The 22,799-nt window shown below is 43.4% G+C and overlaps 1 protein-coding gene across 8 annotated transcripts in view; it reads right to left on the bottom strand.

Moving 5' to 3' along the window:
- Nucleotides 1–22,799, bottom strand: part of PARD3 (par-3 family cell polarity regulator) — a 2,149,932-nt gene that overhangs the window by 873,308 nt on the left and 1,253,825 nt on the right. For all 8 annotated transcript variants that reach the window (XM_069648049.1, XM_069648048.1, XM_069648046.1 and 5 more), the window contains exon 13: nucleotides 2,217–2,405. In XM_069648049.1, coding sequence (XP_069504150.1) covers nucleotides 2,217–2,405 — 189 coding nt within the window. The remainder of the gene's footprint in view (nucleotides 1–2,216; nucleotides 2,406–22,799) is intronic.

Here is a 22,799-nt window from a genome sequence, read left to right as displayed (position 1 = left end):
CAATCCTTGTCCAATGTTTTTTTTACCGCACCAGCAGTCCTGACACCCAAGGGTTTCAAATCTACACTGGTAAAATTACTTCCATTTCAAAACCTGCTATCAAACTGAACTCATTTATTGTACTGTATTGCATTTTTATCTATAACACGCCGAAAACCTACAGACATCAGGGCGCACAGACACAGAGGACAACAAAAAAGATGGGACAAAGTAGATAAAGCCTGATCAAAATAATCTTAGGCAAAGAGAACAGTTTTCAGGGACTTCTTAAAAGACAATAGGGTAGGGATTGATCACAAGGCTGGAGGGAGGTCATTCCAGATCTTAGAGGCACAGTTGGCAAATTATCTACCAGTCCTTTCGATTTCTTACAGAGAGGGCAGGAGAGAAGGTTAGTATTAATTGATCTCAGTGCAGGTAAAGGGGCATACCATGAGGTTGCTGATTTCAAGTAGCTAGGTGCCTTCCCATTCAGTTTATGAAGTAGGGTTGCTGCTTTAAATTGACATCTAGCCATGACGGGTAGCCAATGAAGCTCCAGCCGAAAGCTAGAGACATGGCACCTTCTAGGAACTTTCTTGATGATACGTACTGCGTCATTTTGGATCATCTGTATCCGTTGGAGGCTTTTCTTATCAGCCCCGAACGGGGATGCATTACAATCTATTCTTGACAGAATAGTAGCTCTAGCAAGTGTGGCCGAGTTTTCTTCATTAAGGTAAGGGTGGATATTCCTGAGAAGCTTTAGATGGTATGCATAGTTCTTGGAGACTAAGTTTACATGTGCCACAGCACTCCGAGCACAATCAGTTTCAACACCAAGCGTTTTAACTTTTTCCCTAACGGGAATAGGATAGTCTTGGATGGAAAACAACTGGTAGGAGTCTGGGAGTTTGACGCCAGCTTGAGCTGATCCATAGATAAGCTGCTCAGTCTTGCCTTTGTTAAGGCACATCCAGTTCATCATCCATGTGTCAATTTGAGCATACATATTTTGGAGGAAAAGGCTATTGGCAGAGTAATCCCCAGAGAGCTGTATGACCAGCTGAGTATCATCAGCGTAGTAGGTTCAAAACACACCCGAGTCTTCTAGAAGAGTAAAAAGGGAGAGAATGTACAGATTGAACAGTGATGGGGACATAGTGGAACCCACAGGTAGAAGATATGGAATCAGAGGAAGCATCCTCCCAACAGACGTTAGATTGTCTGCCCGTCAGGACGGATACTATCCATTTGAACGCCAGGGATGAAAAATGGCAGGTGCCATTAAGGACCTGAATGAGTCTCTTGTGATTTAGCAGGTCCAACGCTGCTGATAAATCCAATAGCACCAGAAACCCATATTGACTACGATCAATGATGCTTAGCATATGGCTCTGTAGATCCACAAGGGCTGTCTCCGTACTATGAGCCAGACTGAAGACCGATTGCCTGGGGTGAAGAATATTCATGGATTCAATATAAGTGTTTAAGCGCGTTATAAATACGTAACTAAGACAAAGGAAAAAAAAAAAAAAAAAAAAAAAAAAAAAAAAAACATCTAATCTTAATCTGTGTTTCCTCTGTAACAGCGCCTCGATGCCTCATGGGCTGCAAGTGCGCTTAACAAATGCAAAATAAATAAATAAATAAAAAATAAAATAAATAAGATTCAATCTGGCAGGTAGCTTCTTTATCTAGAATTTTTAGGAAAAAGTTGCAGGTGGTAACAGGTTTTAGTTTTGCCGGGTCTTTGGGGTCCAGACATTTTATGCTTTTAGGTTAAATTTTACATCATAGGGATAGAAAAACCTAAATTTAAATGGTAAATATATAAAAACAACAACATCAATTCTTTGCACACACAATGTTATCTTTCTAGCTTAGCTGCAACCATTACCCTTGATTGGCTCTCTTTAACCATTGGTGGTTGGGAACATATTTAAACTTTGTTGCTTTGACTGTCCTTTTTTAGATTGTCCAATCATCTTAACTTTTCTAAAAATAACATATTGTATTTGTTTGAAACAGTAAATCTAATTTAACAAATGTGAGTTGAATAAAGTGCACTGCAAGTACTTCTGTCCAAATACTGCAAACGTGAACATTTCATATAACAAATAAATAGTACTCAAACACATCTATCAATTTCCTAGCCAATCTAACATATGCTTTACAGATTAAAAAATCCAAACAAGTGGAAGCTCACAAGGCAGACAAAATAAATGTCATCTTACCTTTGAAGCGGCTCCGCCATTGATAATAGACTTGACAAAAATTCCTAAATCAGCATGGTTTTCTTTGGATCTGTTACCCTTGACACTGACTCCAAGTCCGGCTGATCCCGAATCATTAAGGGGGATATCAAATGTCAAGAATTCTCTGGTACCATCAGGAGTGAGGACAAGTTCTTCTTCTTCCGATTTCTATTTGCACAAAAAGAAAATTATGAAAATGTACAGTAGTATTTGCTGATCAAAGATACATTTACCCCAGAGCAGCTATTAAAAACCTATTCCAATTTTAATGAACCAAAACATTTTCATTAATTTGAAATGCACACAGATTTGATTTTCACCACTTCAAGACGTTAATGGAAGCAGATGTTGACGTGTCTTAAAACATACATTTGATATTGACATAGCTATATACCAACCAAGTAGCTAAACCTAAGACATGAATGGGAGCATTAGAATACCACATTAATTCGATAGTATGCCAAAAAAAATGTAAAATGCCACCAGCATCTCGTACACATTTACAATAAAACACTGAATGAGCCCTTCTAAATCATAGGTAAATGGCAGATCTTTGCTGCCATTGATTCCTATATATTGGCACAAACCCAGCGAAAGGAATGTTTGTTCTCAGTAAATGTGCAATGTTGTATCATGCACAGAGGAAAGCTGTGCTGGTAGACTCATTTGCGGGTAGAAATTCTGCCTTAAAAGCACAAACTGGCAACACTGTATCACACTCAGAGCTTGGGGAGAAAGTCTCAGGCTTTAGACGTAATTATGCTCTACCAGGGGATGTTTGGCAACAGTACGATTGCGGATTTGGAATTATCTTTGGTGTAAAGCCTCCTGTTCAAGAATCAGTGTTTATGTTTTTCTTCTCGGATACTTTGCATCTGGCAGCTGAGACCTTCAAGCACTTTAACTTGGGGAAGGGTTCAATATAGATTTCTCGAAGCACTGTCCCCTGACAAGTGAAGGCGACCAAGAGCGTGAAGAGGGGATCTTCTGGGTAATCTCCCCTAGAATTTCTCAAAACCAAACATGGGACAGGCTGTTAGCAATGAACTTACACCAACAACTACCTAATCAATGCACACCATTTCATAATGGAACTTACACCAGTGTGTAGACATTTTGGGCTCTACACCAGTTCACAAATGTGTCCACCTCTTCCAAATCAAACAGAGCAGGGCCCCAAAATAAACGTATGAATTCTGAATCCTACATTAGGCCAAGCCGCAACCACATAGTAGGAGCAAAATAAAGCAACAGAGGAAAATAATTCACCTGGAAAAGGCAAACACAGATCTTGCTTTATTGTTTTCCAAAAAAGCCTGTGACCAAGCTATGGAATGGAGATAAGAAATACATGTTCAGCCAGCAACAAAATTACATTACAGCTGAAAGCCGGTCACACATCTCCATTGTTTTTCAATATCTTTGTTTTGTCTTCTTATGGATGACATCCAGATTCATGATATTTAATGATCTCTTATGACTACATATGTTACTAAGATATGCAATTGCACAATTATTTTAATTAAAGCGATAGGTTTGATAGCAATGACCCTTTACTCAAATTATGCTTGAATCCCTCACGAGTGGCAAAATGGCAAACAAATTGTTTTGGCACTACAGGGAACAACTTTCTGTTTCCTGAAGTAGAATATGAAAAATAACCTGCATGGTGATTCGGGCGTGCCAGAAAAGCTGGCTGCAAAAGATAGCTGTCACTTTAAAAACTTTGAAGGGGTGGGGCCTACGTCATGCGTGCATCCCTCCACATGCCGAGCCCAGACCTTACTCTACGTCACCAAGCCTTTGAAACCACTAATCTGTCATAGTCCGGTGGGTATTGAACTTTGCAATGGGCTGTTGAATCATTTCCACCCTTTCCAGGGGCGGAAAGGCTCGGTACCAGGGAGCTTGAAAGCTCGACTGCGGTAGTAGAGGGCAAAACCTTTTCTTTCGGTACTGAAGTACCAGAAGTTCTACATGCGCAAGCCGACATGGCTTTATCCGGTACAGGGGAATCAGAGTGGACCGACTCAACCCCAGAAGCACAGGCCTCTTTGCATATACCCTTGCCTGTTCATTTTACAGAGGCAATAGTGGGTTTTCCCAGTACCAGTGTTATTTTGTCTGGAGTAAATAACTCTTCCGGTACCGGGTGGGTCTTCTGAGACCCTTTCCCACCTGGAGGTACTAACACTTTCCCAACATAAGGTACTAGTGCTTTCTCACCCAGAGGTAGTTTCAGGTGAATAGGACGGGGGTTTCCCCCTGAACGGTCCTGCGAAGACTGTGGAACTGAGGAGACAATCTTCCCCTGGGTAACGATGGCCGGTGATGAAACTAGTACCTAACCTGGAGGTTCAGTCTCCCTCTTACCAATGTCAGCCTCCCTCCTGTTCTGAATGAAGTCTTTGTTACCGGTCCCAGCTGTGACATGGAGAGAAGACGAGTGTGCAGAGACCTCGAGTGAATCCCACAGCAAAAGACACAGGCACTCACTGGGTGATGTATACCCAAACAGCAGACGCAGGCATGATGGGATTGGCTGCAGATAAATGCTTCCGGTAACGGATGCACTGCTCGATTCTAGTCACCTACGCCATGCGTAGAGGGAGGCACCACAAATTGAAAAAATATAAATGAAGAACCAATCACTAAGAAAAAAGGGATGGACAGCAAAAAAGAAACCCCCCGAAAAGTGAGTCGAAGCACAGCAAAAGATTCTGAGCTGCCCAGTAGGCGGAAAAATAGGAACTGGGTGTGAAACATTGGTGACGTAGTGGTAAGGTGTGGGCCCGGCACGCGGAGGGACGCACAGAAGACGTGGGCCCTACCCCTTCAAAGTTCTTAAAGTGACAGGTATCTTTTGGAACCAGCTTTTCTAGCCCTCCTGCGGATGCAGGCGTTCCCATCCAGTTGGGAAGGAGGGAGAGCCAGGACGAAAGACATTAAGAGTCTTTCTTTGGGACTTATTGAAACATTGCTGGTTTGCCGGCATGGTTTAGATTATTACTGTTTCTTTTCTGTCTCTTCAAGGGCGAATAGAATGCTAAACCAGTTTTTTGCAATGCTTTTTCTTTTATTGAATTTGCTTCCTATTGGCTTTGCTTGATATCTGTCTAATGGGAAATGAGATATGGCTGGCTAGCGTAATCTCATTTTCTATTGAGATCTCTCGTTAGGATTTCTTAGGTTTCTCGCTTCTCTTTTGGGTGGAAGGTACAGCAGACTGGTTCAGTTGACATTTTCGCCAGGACATCATTCAAGGGCTCACCTTGGGGTTTCTTATCTGAGCTAGGTTTATCAGAACTTTCTTATACCTGCTCTCCTTTCTTTAAAGCTCTCTCCTACAGCTACTGTCTTCGGCTTGCAAACAGTGACATGTTTTAACCATCAGTCATCGCAATAAATGGCACTGATACCCCAAAAGACAATGAGCCCTTCGAGGATATGTACCTTCGGTGTCGTTTTGTTAGAACATTCAATGCACCAGTTTCTGTCAGGAGACATAGAAACAAATGCAATGATTGGATGAACTTGCTGCAAGGTTGGAGAAATGTTTGTGTACCAAGTTTCATTGAAAAAGGAGGAAAATAAAAGAAAAACTGTTAGGCTTATTGCAGATAACTGATCCTAAAAGTCTGAGGCGTCAAATAAAACTCTACTGAGGAGCAGGCAACGATCAGTGGACAGAGTGAACAAGAAAAAAGGGCACTGTGAGGGACAATCCTTGACATTAATGGGCAAATATTTTGAGAGGGCAAGGGCCTGCACCTTAGCACTGTTAAGACTTTTTTCTCCAATTGCATCACCTCGCGAGTTCAGTATATATTCTTATTGTGGGGACCATCGGACACAATCTCATGAGAGAACTGATCCGTCAAATCAATCCTCTTCTGTAGATCACTCTCAAAAGCAAAGTTGTTTGTGTGCAAGATAGATTAATGAATGAAGGTGTATGGTTTGTCTCACTTAGCAGGGCCGGCTTTGGGTTCCTGAAGCAGGAAAACTAAGCAGAGAGGGGGTTAAAGAGAATTTAAAAGGAAAGGAAACCCACACTCTAGGGTTGTTTACAAAAAGGGACCAGCTTGCAAATAAAGTTACACATGTCCCCAGAGAAAACCTAAGTGCATGATGTATTACAGAGGGACATGAAACTTCAATGAGGCAGACATTAAAACGAAAATGTCAAAAACCGGCATGCTAATTCAGCTCAAATGGAAGTACAACATATCTTGCTGCCATTCGAATGAAAAAAAGCTGCAAGCATAAATCTTACTTTTCCTAATTTATTCTACAAATGCGATTTGACAGGACAATTGAGTATTTCTACACGAGGAGCAATGTTCTAAAATAATGCCAGGCAGCACAGCAACAACAAATAAAAGACCTGAAATAGGACCGCAGCCTTACATCGACAACTGGTCTCAAAAGATAAGTGAAACAATGGATAATAAACTAAAATGAATACACGCTTCCAACTTAAACATAAGAGAAGAAAGCACAGACTCTGAAGCCAGGCAACATACACTGATCACAACTTAAAAGCGAATCTACACCTAATGTGACTACAACTATAGTGTTTTGGCCAAGTATTTCAACCAGAAACAGACTTCCTCTTAATGGATAGGCACAAAATTTCACCATGACTATGGGCATTGGCTGACACTTAAGATATTATGCTGCGATCAAGACTCCGGCAAACTTTTCCTTGGAAGGGAAGGGCTTGGGGGAGGTCCGTCCCGTGGGTGTCCCTCGCCTCCAAAAAAAAGAACATTAAAAAATAATGGGTCTAAATGGTTCATTTTAAACCACATAGGTCTCTGTATAAATCTTAAAAAGTAGTTGACATATAAACAGACAGACCTATGACTTGTTAAGAGTGAGAAAAACATACTAGAAACGTTCTAACAAATTCTTTATTTCAAATAGATACAGGGAAGGAGGAGAGATCGAAGGAAAGGGAGTTTTGCAGATGGTAAGAGGAGCAACAAAATAAGGTACTCACACAGAAGACGCCTGTGGTGTAGAGGATCACCAGGAAATCTCCAGAGTTCCCCGCAGGACAGTCACCACTGTCCACATCTCAGCCTATCCATGACTATAACTATAAAAGTCAATTAACTAACCCCAGCCCTATAGATAAGAGACATACCAATCACTTTTAGTCTCCTAAAATAAGCAAATACCCCGACCCCAAAAAGAAAACTAGCGAGTACATATACTCCAAACAAAATATAGCACATAGAAGCCTGCCCCCAACTCCATCTGCGGCGAGGAGGATTTCATGGTGTCCTGTACATGAGCAAATGTCACTGATTGAGGCAACAGCAGAGGCAAGTCAAAATCTACATCTAATGACCATGTGTGTCTTAATGGGACCGTAGTCTATTTTCGGAGCTGTAAGGGTGTAGAAGTAAGAGTCGGACACAGTGGTGGCATATTTGTTGTCAAAGACTTATTTATAAAAGTAAAAGGAAAAACCTATCTTGCCCTATCACTACAAAGGGTTGCCCTACCTCAACAAAAATACCAAGGACTCTGTCAGGATATCCGTGAAGTAAAATGTCCACCGTCCTGTGTCCAAAACACATTTCAGTCAATAACAATCTAAACTAATGAAAACTGGGTCTCTCCTTGATCCAGAAGAGGGTCACTCTCGTTCTGGATACAAACTGAAACGTTCACGTCTTGATCAGAAAACCTTGTAAATTAATTTTTAGCTTAAATGTTCTTGATCTTGTATGCTCCTTCACGTTTATATAAAAAACACAATTCCCCAAATGTCATGGGTGGGGGGAGCCTCGTCTCATCACCACTCCATGCATCCGGATTGCTACATTAGGAGACAACAGTTTCTTGTTTAATGTCTCAATTGTTATTGAGCTTCACTGACCTCGAAGCTGGATGTACTATATTTTTCACGCACCTGTATGCATTGTCCGATGGAATGTCCCTGTGCTCAATGTGTAAATAGACCAGTAGGTCTGCATCTTTGATTATAAACATGGATTGTAAATACTAAGGTGTGTCCTATGTATAATGTAAAATAGACTATTGGGTTTGCGGAACAGATAGGTTTGACCCTGTTCACCTGTTCTGTTTGGTTCACTATCCTGCCAGACTGGTTTGTAAACCTTAGAGTTCCAAAACATGTTTCTCTCTTTGGCAAAGGGTCCCCGAACCCTTGTTCTGGATTCTTGTTCTTTTCTTTATTTTCTACATGGGGCCCAGATCCCTCTGGGCTGTTTCGGGATTGCCCCGACTTGTTCTGCCATTCGGTCCCAGAACCCTCAACATTCTCTCATGATCTCCCAGAGATATTTTGGGCCCCAGCCCAATGATCATGTGTTTCTTTGCGCTGGTGTGGGTTCTTGACCTCTTTGTACTTCTTTTGTGGGCTTCACCCACTTTTATATGGGTTCCAACGTTGGTATTTGTATTTTGTATTTTATTATGTTTACTATAGCGGTTTTGTACAAAGCGCTGTACAATTTAAAATAAAAAAACAGTACAATAATAATGGTAGGTATACATCAGACCATCAGTGCTGGTAGCAAACAATCAGGAAGAATGTAAAAGACGAGTTTTCAAAGAAGAACGTAAAGTACAATAGTCAGCAATAGAACGAATAGCCACAGGGAGGGCATTCCAATGAAAGGGGCGAGAAATTGAAAAGAGCGAAAGCCGGACTGGGCACAAGGTGGACGTGGAACATTTAGTCTAAAAAGACTAAAATAATGCAAGGGGCTAGATGGACAATAAAAGGAAAGAAGAGAGGCAAGATAGCCAGGAGCAAGCTGATAGAATGATTTGAAAACTAAGCATAGAAAATGGAATTTAAGTTGAGAATGAAATGGTAGCCAACCAAGTGAAGCGAGAGAAGAAGAGATGGAGTCACGATAGGAAAGAAGGCAAAGTACACAAACCTAAGAGTTATAGATTGAGGTATGTGCTGCTAGCGGGGCTTGCCCATCTTCATGTGGGACCCAGACTCTGGTATCCTATTTCTGTGGGACATCTGCTCCTGCTTCACTCCCTGTCCTTTTGAACAGACCTGGTGTACTCTGACAGGTACTGTTCAACATGGGATTCTTTGCAAAGCTCTTTTAACCTGTATAATTCTTCTATTATGCCCTTTTGCCTCTCGGGTGTTAATGTGTGCCTTTTTAATCTATTTAGCTCCCTGTGTGACACAGTAGTCAGCCCAACCTTTTCCCTACCTTCGGGAAGCGTTGTTCTGGGCTATGATCTAGCCTGGTATTAGGCAGGGCTTCTGTGCGCTGCTACCGCGTTCGGCGTCCTGTCTTCGGCACCTCTGCAGCATTAGGCTCGCTCTCGCGTCCTCAGCAGCGTGCCGTCTCGTTCTCGCTCTGGCTTCGCCAGTCAGGGTTTTCTCTCTTCCCGCCACCGGCCAGGTCCCTCTTGCATGTACCTCCAGAGAGAGACTCATCCCTCCATGGCAGAGTCTCTGCTTCTTTCATTTGTGTCCCTCGCTACGGAACAGGTGTCTGGTCCCTCGTTCCTCCAGGTCTGGTTTGACGAAATATACAGTCTGTAAAAAGCCACTACAGTCCCAGCTCCAACCGAGCCGTCTTCCAAAGGCTCCTGCGAACCACCAAAACTCGACACACCAAAAACAATTCAGCCTTTGGAAAGAGGCCCAGGCACCCACAACTGCCGATCCTTTGAAGTGCAGCTGGTCTCTGGCCACTGCTCCATGGCCAGACTTGCCAATGCTGCACTGCTCAACACTTCGGCAAGCCTGCTCAGGACCGCAAGGAAGCTGCTCTCCTCAGTCCGGACCACTGCTCCACGGATACAGCCCACCCCCAGCCTAGGCCTGGGTCCAGATCGACCACAGACACCACTTAGCCAGTGAAGAACTGGGGACGGAATCCGTACAGCTCCCGACGGGCCGACCCAGCTCAAGCCTGCCTAGTGTGTGGGGTGGATCATCCGGGGCAATGTTCTCAGTTGTTATAGTTGCTGCTCCCCCGCCAGCAGCGTACGCGACCAGTGCAACGGCTCCCCCACCACTATCCCATCCTCGTCACCAATGTAAAAAGGTAAGGACCACGGGACTCCAAGTGTGTCCTTATAAGCTTTATTGTCCAAGTCCTGCACCTCTTGAAGTATATGTTAGGATCGTAGGGGACGTTGACAAAACAGGAAGGAGAAACGCTGGTCTTGCCCCACACCCCACTCACACACTCTCAATCTGCTCAGCCCAACCGTCACCCACAAAACCTGCACACTCTCACATTCCACGACCACGGTGACATCACCACACTCCAAGCTATGACACCACCTCAGTCCAGCTCCAGTGAGCCTAAGCTCACATTACAACACAGTCCTTCCTTACTTTTTATCATCGAGACTGCCTCTAGTAAGCTGTACCACGTATGTTGGTTCTGTAGTGGGCTTCGGCCTCCTTGCCCTATCTGCTTCGTGTCAGTGATGCTTTGTATTCTACCTGGGTAAGCCTCATTCCTTCTCAGTAGGATTAATTAAGTCCTCTGCTCTACTGAAGTACATACAGGTTTGGGGGACCAGAGAGGACTGAGTGGGGTGCAAGGCCAGTGGGGACAGTAATGGAGGGGGTGAATGCCGCATTCTTTCAATCTTATTGTCACTGGTCCCATGGAGGGATTCCCTCCCCATGAGTTCCACCTGCCGAGTACCACCCCCGGGTAGCAGCACCACCTCCCTGGCTTCATGGCAATACCCTGGTATTCGTCACCGAGCCCAGGTCATTTATGTCATTTAATGCCTCCCCTCCTTTCAACAGTACTACTGCACTATGATCTTCAAGTCTCATCATATCAATGTAGTGAAGACCGGGGTAACAACAACACAGGTCAACAACAGTTATAGGTTTTGAATGAGCAAACAGGCATTCCTTGCCAGCATTCTGACTTTCCACATTGCTGAATTGCAAGTGCCCAGCATCCCCTGAGAAGAAAATAGTTAAACAGTTACGCAAATGTCACAAATGGCTCAAAAAATACTCTATAGCTCAGATGGGTTAAGGGTTTTTATAATAAATTCAAAAAGGACCCATGGCCATATTCCTCTCGTCTAATAAGCACCATCTCTCCCTACCCTAGGTGTCCCTACTCCCCGAAGTTCTTCATAATGTTGTGTGTGAAGACCTAAAAGCAGAACACCTTCTCGAACATTGCTCCCTGAGGGATTTCCAAACTGTTCCTACTGTCTCCAGGGGTTAGCGGTCTAACAGAGAATGTCAGGGGCTTCAACGAACACCAGATGGACTGAAAAGCCTTCCTTTCAATACCCCACCCAGTGAGATACAAAATACTACATGGGCCAGGTGATTAGGAAAAAGGGTAGAGGACTGCCACCCAAAAACAGCAAGCTGCAAGGAAAACAAAGGAATGATTACAAGCACACTTCCCACGACTACCCAGCACAACAATTCTCAAGTAACCAATTACCTGGGTGTCCAGTGAAGAAGAGGGGGTAAGGAACAACATCTGATAACCATCAAAAGGAGAGGGAAAGGAAAAAACACCCAATAGTAATAAATGGCAGCAAAAGAAGACAACTGCAATGGACCTCATGCAAAGGTACAAGGATGTGAATAAAGGGACAACAAAGTGTGAAGTCATCATGAAGCAAGACACAGACAACAGATTCAAAGTTAAAAAAAAAACTGATTTATTAAAGCAAATGTCAGGATTGTAGAAGGCCTAACTTGCCCTATGCTAAGGTAGGATTTCCCAACCTGAACAAAACTAAGGAAAGTCCAAGTCAAAGAGTTCAATTTAAAATTCTGTCTGTGTCCAAACCGTATCTTGCCCTCACAACTAAAGCTAACAATGTGTAGGGAGGTCAATAATCAAAGAAATAGTGATCAACAAAGTTCAGAGCTTCTTCAAGCTCTTAGCTTCTTCTTCAGCTCCCCTTCCCCAAGTTCAAAAAGTTCCACAAAAGTCTCAATATTATCTCTTTCCCACTCTAGGTAATACAGTTCCACACAATCCTCGGGGTTCCCTTCCACAAGTTCTATACAACACAATTCAAAGGATCAATGGTCTCGAGGCTTCTTCTCGAGATACCAAGTATAACTCCTCATGTCTCAGGGCTCTCTTCCCTAAGACTTCAGCTTTGCCAGTTGTACTAATTTCAGTCTTTCAAACAAAAGATTTAACACAATTCAAGGTCAGCTTGACCATCTTCCTGGATTACCTCATCCACTCTGTCAGTGGCCTTTCTTGGTTTATTCCACAAGGACTTTTGGTTCTCACAGTTCAGGGCTCACTGGTCTAGGCACAGTTGTCAGACTACACGGTCCACCCATCACAGGTCACGCAACCAGGATCCCTCTCTTTGTTGGCCTCTTGGCTTTGTGGACAATATTCACTCTGGTTTCTCCTCTGTAGTCTCATGGCTCTACCAGAGTATGTCATGCACCTTTATCCAAACTTCGGCGAGGCCGAACTGCATTTTGGTTTGTAAAGTTCACTTTGTGGTGGTTTTACTCTTGTTCCACCTTTCTACGACGTTCTTTCATACTTGTGCTGTGTCTTATAGGCAATTGTCATATGGCACTTTCTCTTTGACTGTCTTTAATTATTTGCTTTGTCCATAAAGCTTCATCTGATTTTATATTCAACAGGCTTAAGTGCAAGATTTCATTTCATTTGGTATTCACCAGATATTCATAGTGCTCAGTTTCAAGTATCATACAATTTCATTCAGTTTGTGTTTAACAAATGCTCAATTTCAAGTTCTCATTTGGTTTGGTACTCAATATGTAAGTAGCATATTTTCTGTTTTTTCCTTCACTTCGTTAAAGCATTACCCTCTCTGCAACCCATTAGGAATGCCACCAACTGCCTCTCCCATTACTCACCGGTCTTCGGCTTGGTTCTGCTGTGCCTTCCGCTGCTTCTCCCGGCCTCGCCAAGTGGCTGGCTAGCTGCTGCGAGCCCCGCTCGCACTTCAGGGTTTGCCTTGGCCTTGCTGGCTGCTCTGCAACCTTCTTCTGGATATGGACAGCGTCCCGCTCTCTCCTGTAGTCCAGCAGCCTCTGCTGCTGGGTTCTTGGAGACAGAGGCTCCTGCACAAGCCTAAAGGCATTGCCGCCTCCTCAAAACAGGTCCCCTGCTGGTCTCCTTCCCATAGGCCACTGTTTCTCCTGTTGTTGCACACGGTTCTCCCTTTATAAACCTGCAACCCTCTGACAGATATGCCTGCCCATAATTAAGAGGACATGCCTGACCTTCACTACTCTTTGCTTGCATCTTCTTCAACCTAGTACTAAAGTGGTGACATGGTCTAGTGTGCATTACTCTCAGTCTCCTCTTCTCAGTACTGTCAAGTGTCACATATGGGGAAATGAGGGAAGCTGGTTTAAAATAGCCCATAAAGGTTGGGGAGGGGTTATCAATGGGAAAAGAGGGATACCATGTCTTGTCTCCTTCACCCTCTTTAAGGTGCGTCTAGACTGGCGAGATTTCTTTTCATTTTCTTGGTCAATGTGATATGAATAACAATATCCCATGGCTGCCTTGGGAATTGAGGGTTCTTCCTGGAAGGGAAATGTGGAATTCTGCATCTGGCCTAAGAACATCCCATCCCCAAGGGCCGTCCACCCAGTTCATCCTCCCTCGTTTCTCCACCCCCAGGGTCAGGATCCAAAAGAGATGGCCTTTCCCAGGCCACCTGCACAGAGGATCCAAGAGTAGTAGATGTGAGGACGTCCTGAGGTTTCTCGCAAAAGGTGGTTAGTCTCTCTCAGATCAGGAGAGCATAGTCCAGAACAAATCCAGGATAGTTAATCACAGTCTCAAAGGAAATACAAGAGAACATCCTTATCAATACATTATCCACAATCCAAGTGTTCAAACAACCATCCAAATGGTAGCAATCTAAAATCTCACAAAAGGTAATAAAAGATAGCCATAGCAAACAGAATCCAAAAAACCAATCCTTAGAACAGTCTGAATTCTAAAACTGTATGTGATCCGAAAAAGCAGAGAAACATCAAACAGGACAAAACAACAGTTGAGATGTGCTACGAAGTGCTTACTGCAGCCTTTTCAGAAAGCTGCAGCCCTCTCATTGTGGCATTGTCCTCTACATGTCACATGATGGCCCATCGTTCTGTGTGCCCCAGGAGTTGCTGGGAAATCGAGTCCCAATCAATGACGGGAGTCCCGAAGATACCAAAGTAAGCACCAGTGATGCCGACCGGGACCTTGAGCCTTCACAGGGAATGGGATCTGTGCCTTCAAGACATGTGACCCGACTTGGTCTCCTTTGTATGTTGCTCATCCACTCCTCTCCCCATTACTTCCTGGTGTTCTCTCCTCACTACTCCCCTCCCTCTAAACTCCACCCTCCTTTGCCCCCTGTATCTTCCTCCTCTATGTTGGTTTATGTTTAGTGCTTATAACACACCATAGCCCAAAGGCATCAGGGCACACAAAGCATAAAAGACGAAACCACTAACGATACTATCAAACATATAAAGGAAGAAGCTGCAAAATAGTGAGATTACTAGGCCTAAGGTATAACAATTTATCACAAAACTGATCAATGCTTTGTTCTCTTCTGTCACCATACCAAGCAACCTCAAAGAGTCTTGGGTGCTCCCACTGCTCACAAAACAGACATTGGACCCGGCCATCCCTACTAATTACCGCCCTATCACTATAGTGCCCTTCCTCCTAAAAATCAGACAAAACGGAATACTTACAAATTTAGAAACATCTTGAATCCAACCGCTTGCTGGGGGCCCGCCAGTCAGGCTTCCGGCCCCAGCACGGGATGGAAACAGCCCTTATAGACCTAAAAACCCAAATTGATGAGCTCAGAGACAAAGGGAAGCCAGCCCTCTTCTTGCTTCTGGATTTAGCAGCAGCTTTCGACCTGGTTGACCATGGGGTCCTATGCAGGCACCTGGATTCGGCCGCTCACTTTTCAAAAGAAGCCATATTATGGATAGAATCCTTCCTTAACAGGACCATGAGTCTCTTCTCCCCTATTGCAGCTGCAGACCCCATCCCCATTTCCTGTGCAGTGCCTGAGGGCTCTTGTCTCTCTCCTACCCTGTACAACATTTTCACAAAGCCCCCGTTCGATGATCTGGACCTTCTTGCTATCACCTACACAAACTATGCAGATGATACTCAGATTCTTCTACCGCTTTCTGGTGATTACGACAAGGATTTGGCCTTGGTGAGCAGGGTATACCTTTTCATCCAGGCATGGATGGTCACCCATGGTCTTTGCCTGAATGATGACAAGACGGAGATCATTATCTTCGGTACTCCCTCAACCCTTAAAAAACTGGAACCTAAATACTCTACATTTAATATTGACAACAACGCTATCACAGCCGCCAGTGAGGTGAAAACACTGGGTTTCTACCTGGATTCAACCTTTTCCCCTTAATAAACAGGTTAAGACAATAGCATCCGCCACAGCATACACGTGCAAATTAATTAGAGCAGGTAAACCCTTCCTGTGCAACAAAAGCTGTATGACATTGGCAAGAGCTCTTGTACTGCCAAAGCTGGATTACTGTAATTCTCTCTACTTTGGGGCCAACAAGGAAATTATTAATAAAATCCAGCTCCTTCAGAACAACTCACTCAGAGCAGCACTAGGCATCTCTAGGAGAGAACATATCTCTGAAATAAGCAAATCCAACAACTGGCTATCCATACAGGACAAAATCCAGCTTTAAGTGGCCTCTCTCATCCACAAATGTCTGAATAACGCGGCACTCTCTTACCTTACCGAGAGAATCACCAGAAACGCCTCTATAAAACTATCTAGAGCAGTGAGTTGGAGGACGCAGCTTCCAATTGTGAAACTCTCTACCCACTTCCCTACGAGAAGATCAATCCTACAAACAATTCCAACAGAATTACATAAGACTGTTGAAAAATCTGAACTGTCAGCCTAGTATATGACAACCCCACACTTTCTGTATTACCCTGTACATAACAAAGCAGTCTTTATATTGTACATAGTATCTTGTATGTTTTGTAAGAATTTTATCATAATTGTACATAGTTTTCTTGCTTCAGCCTTTTCACACAATGTATCCTATCTGGATTGTATACTTTGTATCTTGTACATTTTCTATGTAATTGTACTTTCTGTAACCAAACAAGCTGTCTTATGCAATGCGCCCTGATACCTTTGGGTCTGGTGCGCACTACAAGTTAATAAACAAAACATAAACAAACAATTGCTAATTTGTCTTGAGCCATTTGTGGGAAGGCTCCCTTCTGTGTGCATCTCGACTGGGAAATCGTTCAAGGCAACAGTGGCTATAACCGGGAAGGACCAACCCCTACACAGAGTTCTTTTGATCTTCGGGCAGTTGAGGTGGTAAGTGTTAGATCTTGTTGATCTCCCCTGTGTTTGCAGAGTAAGACAGTTTTTTAAGTAGCTTTATGCTTTACCATGTAAGCAATTTCGGTCAGAGTAAGGATTTTGAAGGTAATCCTACACGTGACAGGTAGCCAATGACGTTCCCTGCTAGCCGTGGTTATATGCTCCCTTTTTGAGAAATGTTTTATAATTCGGCAGCATCGCTTGGGAAGGTTTGGAGCTTCCGTATACAGTTCTTACTTGCTCTGCCAAGAAGAAGAGCATTACAATAATCAATATGTGGCATTACTATGGTTTCACAGTTCTTGCTGGTGACATAGGGTTTCACCAATCGGAGTAACCTCAAGTGGTAAGAAGATTTATTTATAACGCTCTCTCTCTGCTTTCAGTCACACTCTATAACTCTTACCTCCACTGTTTGACGTCACCACTACCTTCTTGATACTACTTCTCCCTTCTCCACACTACAACTATCACTCCACCCACCTTTCAACTCAAACAAAAACTTCACATATAGACCCCTACACCGCCTTTGCTAGCTACACTTATTACCCTCTCATGTACACTAACAATGCAGTACCATTTGTACACACTAACCAACACCTGACCGTCTCCAGATATTGACACCACACTCTGCTTCTCCATCCTTCCTGCTGCTGGTGGTCTCTTGGTCAGCCACCCCCACCTCCCTCTGACCTCACCTGTCACACATGAAGGGGCATGCGCACCCCCTCCCTCACCAAAGACGCCCAAAAGGAGTACAACCCTCCTACTTTGGTTGCGCACGGGTCCCAGATGCTTGTTATACAGGTTACCACAAGACAGCCAATGAGGGCTAGGGAGAGGTTGCGGATAGGTAGGGGAAGTGAGGTTAACCAGAAAGAGTTAGGAATACCTACTTGGATGGGTATGGGGAGTTTGGGGAAAAGCCATACAATCTGCATGCATTCACTTGGTAGCCCAACGCACTCTTAATTGAGCTTGAGCTTTGGTAATCACTCCTGCAAGACCAATACCAGTCTTCCTACTGAACAATGACTGATTCTCTCAATCATCCCTGCTCTCCGTCACCTTAGAAAACAGATATATGTTGATAAGCAACACAGCTACATGGTGAAATGCAGTACATACAGTAACAAATACCATACTTGATGAAGAAAAAACATATCACTGTAGACACAAGAAACACAAAGATGTCTTCAGACCACATTAGTACATGAAAGATTACTGTTACCGCACAGGGCACAATGCATTTTTAAAGTAGGGATTACTGAAGAGTACACATTGTATCTTAACAAGCACGATTCATAGTTTATACCATAACTGTGCAGACTCCGTAACAGAGTTGTACTTATCTTTGGCTCAGAGAGCCTTTCCTGACGTCCCTGAGCAAGTTGCTGCAGACGTGTCACTATTCTTGGCATTCGCCGCTCGCCTGTCTTGCCCGGTGAGTTTGTGGGAAGCCCTTACCACAAGCGCAGGGATCAATCAGTATGCACCACCTCTGCCCAGCCCGAAGCATTCGCGGGAAGCCTTTTCCCTCAAACACTGTAGTCTGCCGACATTCACCACCGCTGCCCTGAGCCTCTGCCCACCAGCGTTTAACGCTGCTGCCCTGTCTTAGTTTGCTGTTGACCTGCCCGTGCCTCCCAAGGTCGAAAAAAATCACATTCCTGCTGGGATTCATGGGAATCGTAGTCCCATTGTGGTCTGAGGCCCTAAAGACCCACAATGCCACCGTTTCCTAGCAATCCTTTGATTGCTGCGCCCATACAATTTAGTAACCCCACAAACCCTTACATCACACAAACAACCCACCACTTACTTCTTCATGTTACCCTCTTTCTGCTCCCACATCTCCTGCCATTGGGTCTCTTGTCCTGACCAATCTGCCCCCACCCTTAACCACCCAGAAGCTGTTTCAAGCAGCAAAGATGTTAAATAGTGGGTTAAGCCCCACCCTTTTTTGTCATGCGGACCCTCCATGGAACAGTGGTGTTGGCCCCAGGAATAGCATGTGCAAGTTCATGTTAGGGGCCTTGCTCTGGACCCCCCCTAGGGTAAATGCAGGCGGTATAGTGATCTGTGCCCTAGCTTAGTCTCTGGTGGTCTAGGGAGCTGGCCGCCAGCTGAGAGGGTTTGCTGCCAATGCCCAGGAGCATTGCACGGCTTCTCTTACAGCTGCATAGGTATTGTAATGCTGGATTCCTCTCTTCCGCTGGTTCTCTGTCCAGTGGCGGACCACTACCAGCAGGGGTGCTGGAGTTGCTCTTACTCGGCTGGGTCCAGGTGTCTGATGATGTGATGCGAACAGCTTGTGGTACTGGAGGGCGGCGCTCTCTACCACTGCTTGCCTTTGCTCACATAACGTATTTTGATTCTAAAAAAAAATAGAATCTTGTGAGCATCTTGTTAATGAGGCAGGGTGTGGTACTGCACATAAACATGCTGGTACAAGTGGGGGACAAGAACTGGAACACTCAACTGCCCCCCAGACTCCCCTGGGGTAGGACACTGGATTTCTCGCAGGCTGAGAGGGGTTCCCCCATTCCCTCTTGACAAAGCGAGGGTACTGATCTGGTCACAGCAACTACTGGTATACACCATCTTCATCATTTTACCAACGAATTAGAAGTTCTTAGAGAAAATGCTAATTTCGTGGTCTGTCAGAATCCAACCTTGTTGCTGTACCATAAAGTCCTCAATCAAGGTTAAAGTTTAGTCAACTAGGTAACACTGACAATGTAATGTATTGCAAGTTGTGCAAGTAGATTCAAAGGGCATCAACACAAGTGACACACAAGCCAGCTCTGCCGTTGCCTCCATGAATGGGTATCACTTCCAGATTTACTCTGATATGTTGCTGAGGTTATTACTCCACAAACGGTGATGGTGCATAAATGATTGCACAAGTAAAATGATGCCGCATAATCCCTAAACAACAACAATCACCTTTCCAAGATTCCTTTTCCCACACACCATGTCCAAGACAATTAGCAATAGCAGACAGTGTTTCTTCTGTAATGCGCACTATTGAAATAAAGGTCACCTGCAATGACTTTGCAGAATGAGGCCGCTCGAGTATGAAATTTCTAATAAAAATTCACTGAGAGATAAAATACTTAGGCAGATTTCTTTCGCTTGAAATTCAGCATCAATCATTTCTGGCAAGAGGTAAACCAAATTCTATTTTTTTAAAGCTATATTCACATTTCTGAAGGCACTGTTTGAATAAAGGAGAAGATGGTGTGTGTCCAAATCCTGATGCAGTTCAAAGCAGCATCTCACAAAATGCACCACTCACTTTTCAGCACTGAGTGACTTCGGAAAGGATTGCTGTGCACCGAGTATTGGTTGAAAAAAATATTCTGATGTTCTCCTCCTCTTGGGTCTGCACATATACGTACACAATCATTTATACATATGTATACGCACAACCAGACACACACATATTTGATATCAAGGTGATTCTTATGTCTTTTTTCATGGCAGCCAAAAGAAGGACCTCAAACAGAACGTTCTGAAGTTGAGGCGTTACGTCAAAAATATCCAGACGGGGGAGGAGGAGAAAAATCAGAATATTTTTTCAACCAACAATCTAAAGAAAAATCAAAATGTCAACTTGACCAGAATCCTGTTAGTCATCACATAGTAGTTATCCTTACAGTCAAAATATACACATGTCATTTTTTCTAAGAGCAAGCTTTTCTTTATTCACTCATACTTGATTTCGAGAGCAGGTGTGTGCTTGCCTGGATTGAGTGATGAGCAACTGTGTGAATGGGTGAATGTATGGTTGTGTGGATGATGGATGAGTCGGTAGTTGTGTGGGTGAATGATGTTGTGTTGACTCACTCATATACTTGTAGTTACACATAATCAAGCAGTTGGGAGTCTGGAGGATTGGAGGGCAGATGATAGAGGGGCTATTTGGGTCGATGAGTGCATGGTGGTCTAGACAGATGCATGGTTGTATGGATAAATGGTTGGACAACTGTGTGGTTGCATTCCTATCTAAAAAGCAATGGAGTAAAAACAAGTGACCTTTATCCAAATGAAACAGGTCGTTAGAAGTCACTATGTCCAGGGAGATGTCTTAAGCAAGCAACAGTTCAGTGTTTGAGATGTGTAAAGGTGCAGAAGGAAGGCTCAGACACAAAAGTGGCACAATTTTGGCTATTAACATTTATTAACCAATAAAAGAGCTGGAAAATGCCTCTATCTCTAAATACTAGGGGGGGTACCTGCCTCAAAGGAACTAAGAAATACGTCTCAGGATGTCAAAACAAAATGTCTGCTAACATTGTGTCCCAAAACACTACTTCTGACCTTAACACTAATATCCTAAATCAACTGTGTAGGCTTGGTTTCTCCCAAAGTAAAAGTGTTCATGATAACTCTTGCAGCAGAAAAGTACCAAATGTTTTGGGTGATCCAAAAGAAATGTTCTACCAGGTAATGGTCCCAGGTTTCTATGGGTTTGCTCCTTTCCCCTGGATTCCTTCTGGTTCTACTTTCCTTTCTAAAGACTGTATCCTCTCAGGTAAATGTCACTGTATTTTATACCTTCATAAGAGTGCTACAAGCTATGTCACTGAAAGGGACGATATAGTACAAGACACACTTGCTTTGTGATTGATAATTAAAAAGGAAAACAGGAGGTAGTTTCACCACAGAAAGGGTTTTCTCTAGCAATTTGGAATCTTTAGAGGCCTTAGACATTCTGAATAGAAATGTGCAACGACAGAACTTTGCGATTGGTGCCTGCAATTGTCAATAAAGCAAGTGAAATGTATTTCTTAATGAACACATTGAACTGGGGTGTTGCGAGGGCGAACCTGAATCCTTGAGACCAGTGAGAGAGTTTGGTGCTGCTGTCACCACAATCTAAAAGATAAAGAATCTGGAACACCACAAATACACTGTCTCACACTTTTGTACTTATTCCCAGGTTAGGAACAAATAATTTGTCGCAGATAGTGTCCAACCTTTTAGATTTGAAATAGCATCAGAATCCGTTCCGATAACCATATGAGAGAATGAATATTTTTCTCCAATGCCAATACTTAACAATGGTTTCAGAGCACTGTTGGTTTCCAATTTGATTCTGAGAACTGCTTCACTGTTTGATTTAAGGGGGTTCCATGCTGCAGATTGTGTGAATCAACAAATCCGTGTCAATTCGAGGTCCAACATTGCATGGCCTATTCTTTAGAATATATATCCATTTTTTGTGTGGATGTTTGTGCAAATTTGAATGAAAACATTAGTGACTAAATAGCAGGCAGATTGTGTTTTCCTTTGTGTAAACAAGCTGCCTGTATTTAATCGATATATTGTGGGTAACTTCCTCAAAACAGAAAATCTTGAATTTTCAATAAAACAAAATATAAAGGTTAAAAACAGCCTTTTTATTTAAGCAGGGATATTGCTCCATAAAGAATCAAACAAAGTATGCAATATAAATTGCAATGAAGGATGTAATTACGCAATACAACGGTAACTTACATTAAGGTTTGTTTATAACCAAACAGTCTTTTGCTGCACGCATTTAGTCTTTCATACTTCTGTAGTTGATAAAATACGTATAGTTGAATTGGACGATGGTGACATTTAAAAATAAACTTGCACCTCTTGAGGTCCGCGCAAAGTCAGATAAATGCCAAGGGTATCTGCGTCTTTGGAGATCACTCAAATGTGTACTGCGGAGTTGCGTGATCGCACAGTGTGCAAAGTTGGTGGCAGATTTGTAGCTGCAATCCCTATGCATGATGCAGATTTTCAGCATTCTAAAGTTGCTTACATGAGTACCATGCAATGGAGTAAGTTGGCTGAAAATGTTGGGGGTGACATGACATCTAAATGAAAGGGACCCCTGCCAAATAATTGGGACACAATGGTATGCCACTAAAGTTGTGTGTGGGGGGGGGGGGGGGTAAACACCCTTGTCCCCACCCAAAATTAAGCCCATGGTACAATGGTGGTTGGTAATATTGTATTAGGGAGAAATCATGGTCGAAAGAGATTTACTTAAGAAATGCAAGTAAGGCTGGGGCAGAGTTAGTCGCATGCCATTAATGCACGTTGTAGCTATTCTGCCGGTGATGCTGATGCTGCTTAAACAAGCAGCATTGAGGTGTATAACAGTGCTGTTTTATAAGTTCATAGAAGTCATGTACCGGTGGAAAT

The sequence above is a fragment of the Ambystoma mexicanum genome, chromosome 2q (genome assembly GCF_040938575.1).
Source record: "Ambystoma mexicanum isolate Mex_15411 chromosome 2q, UKY_AmexF1_1, whole genome shotgun sequence".
NCBI lineage: Eukaryota > Metazoa > Chordata > Amphibia > Caudata > Ambystomatidae > Ambystoma > Ambystoma mexicanum.
Note: the sequence above shows the minus strand (reverse complement) of the source record. Positions and strands in the feature narration are given on the sequence as shown.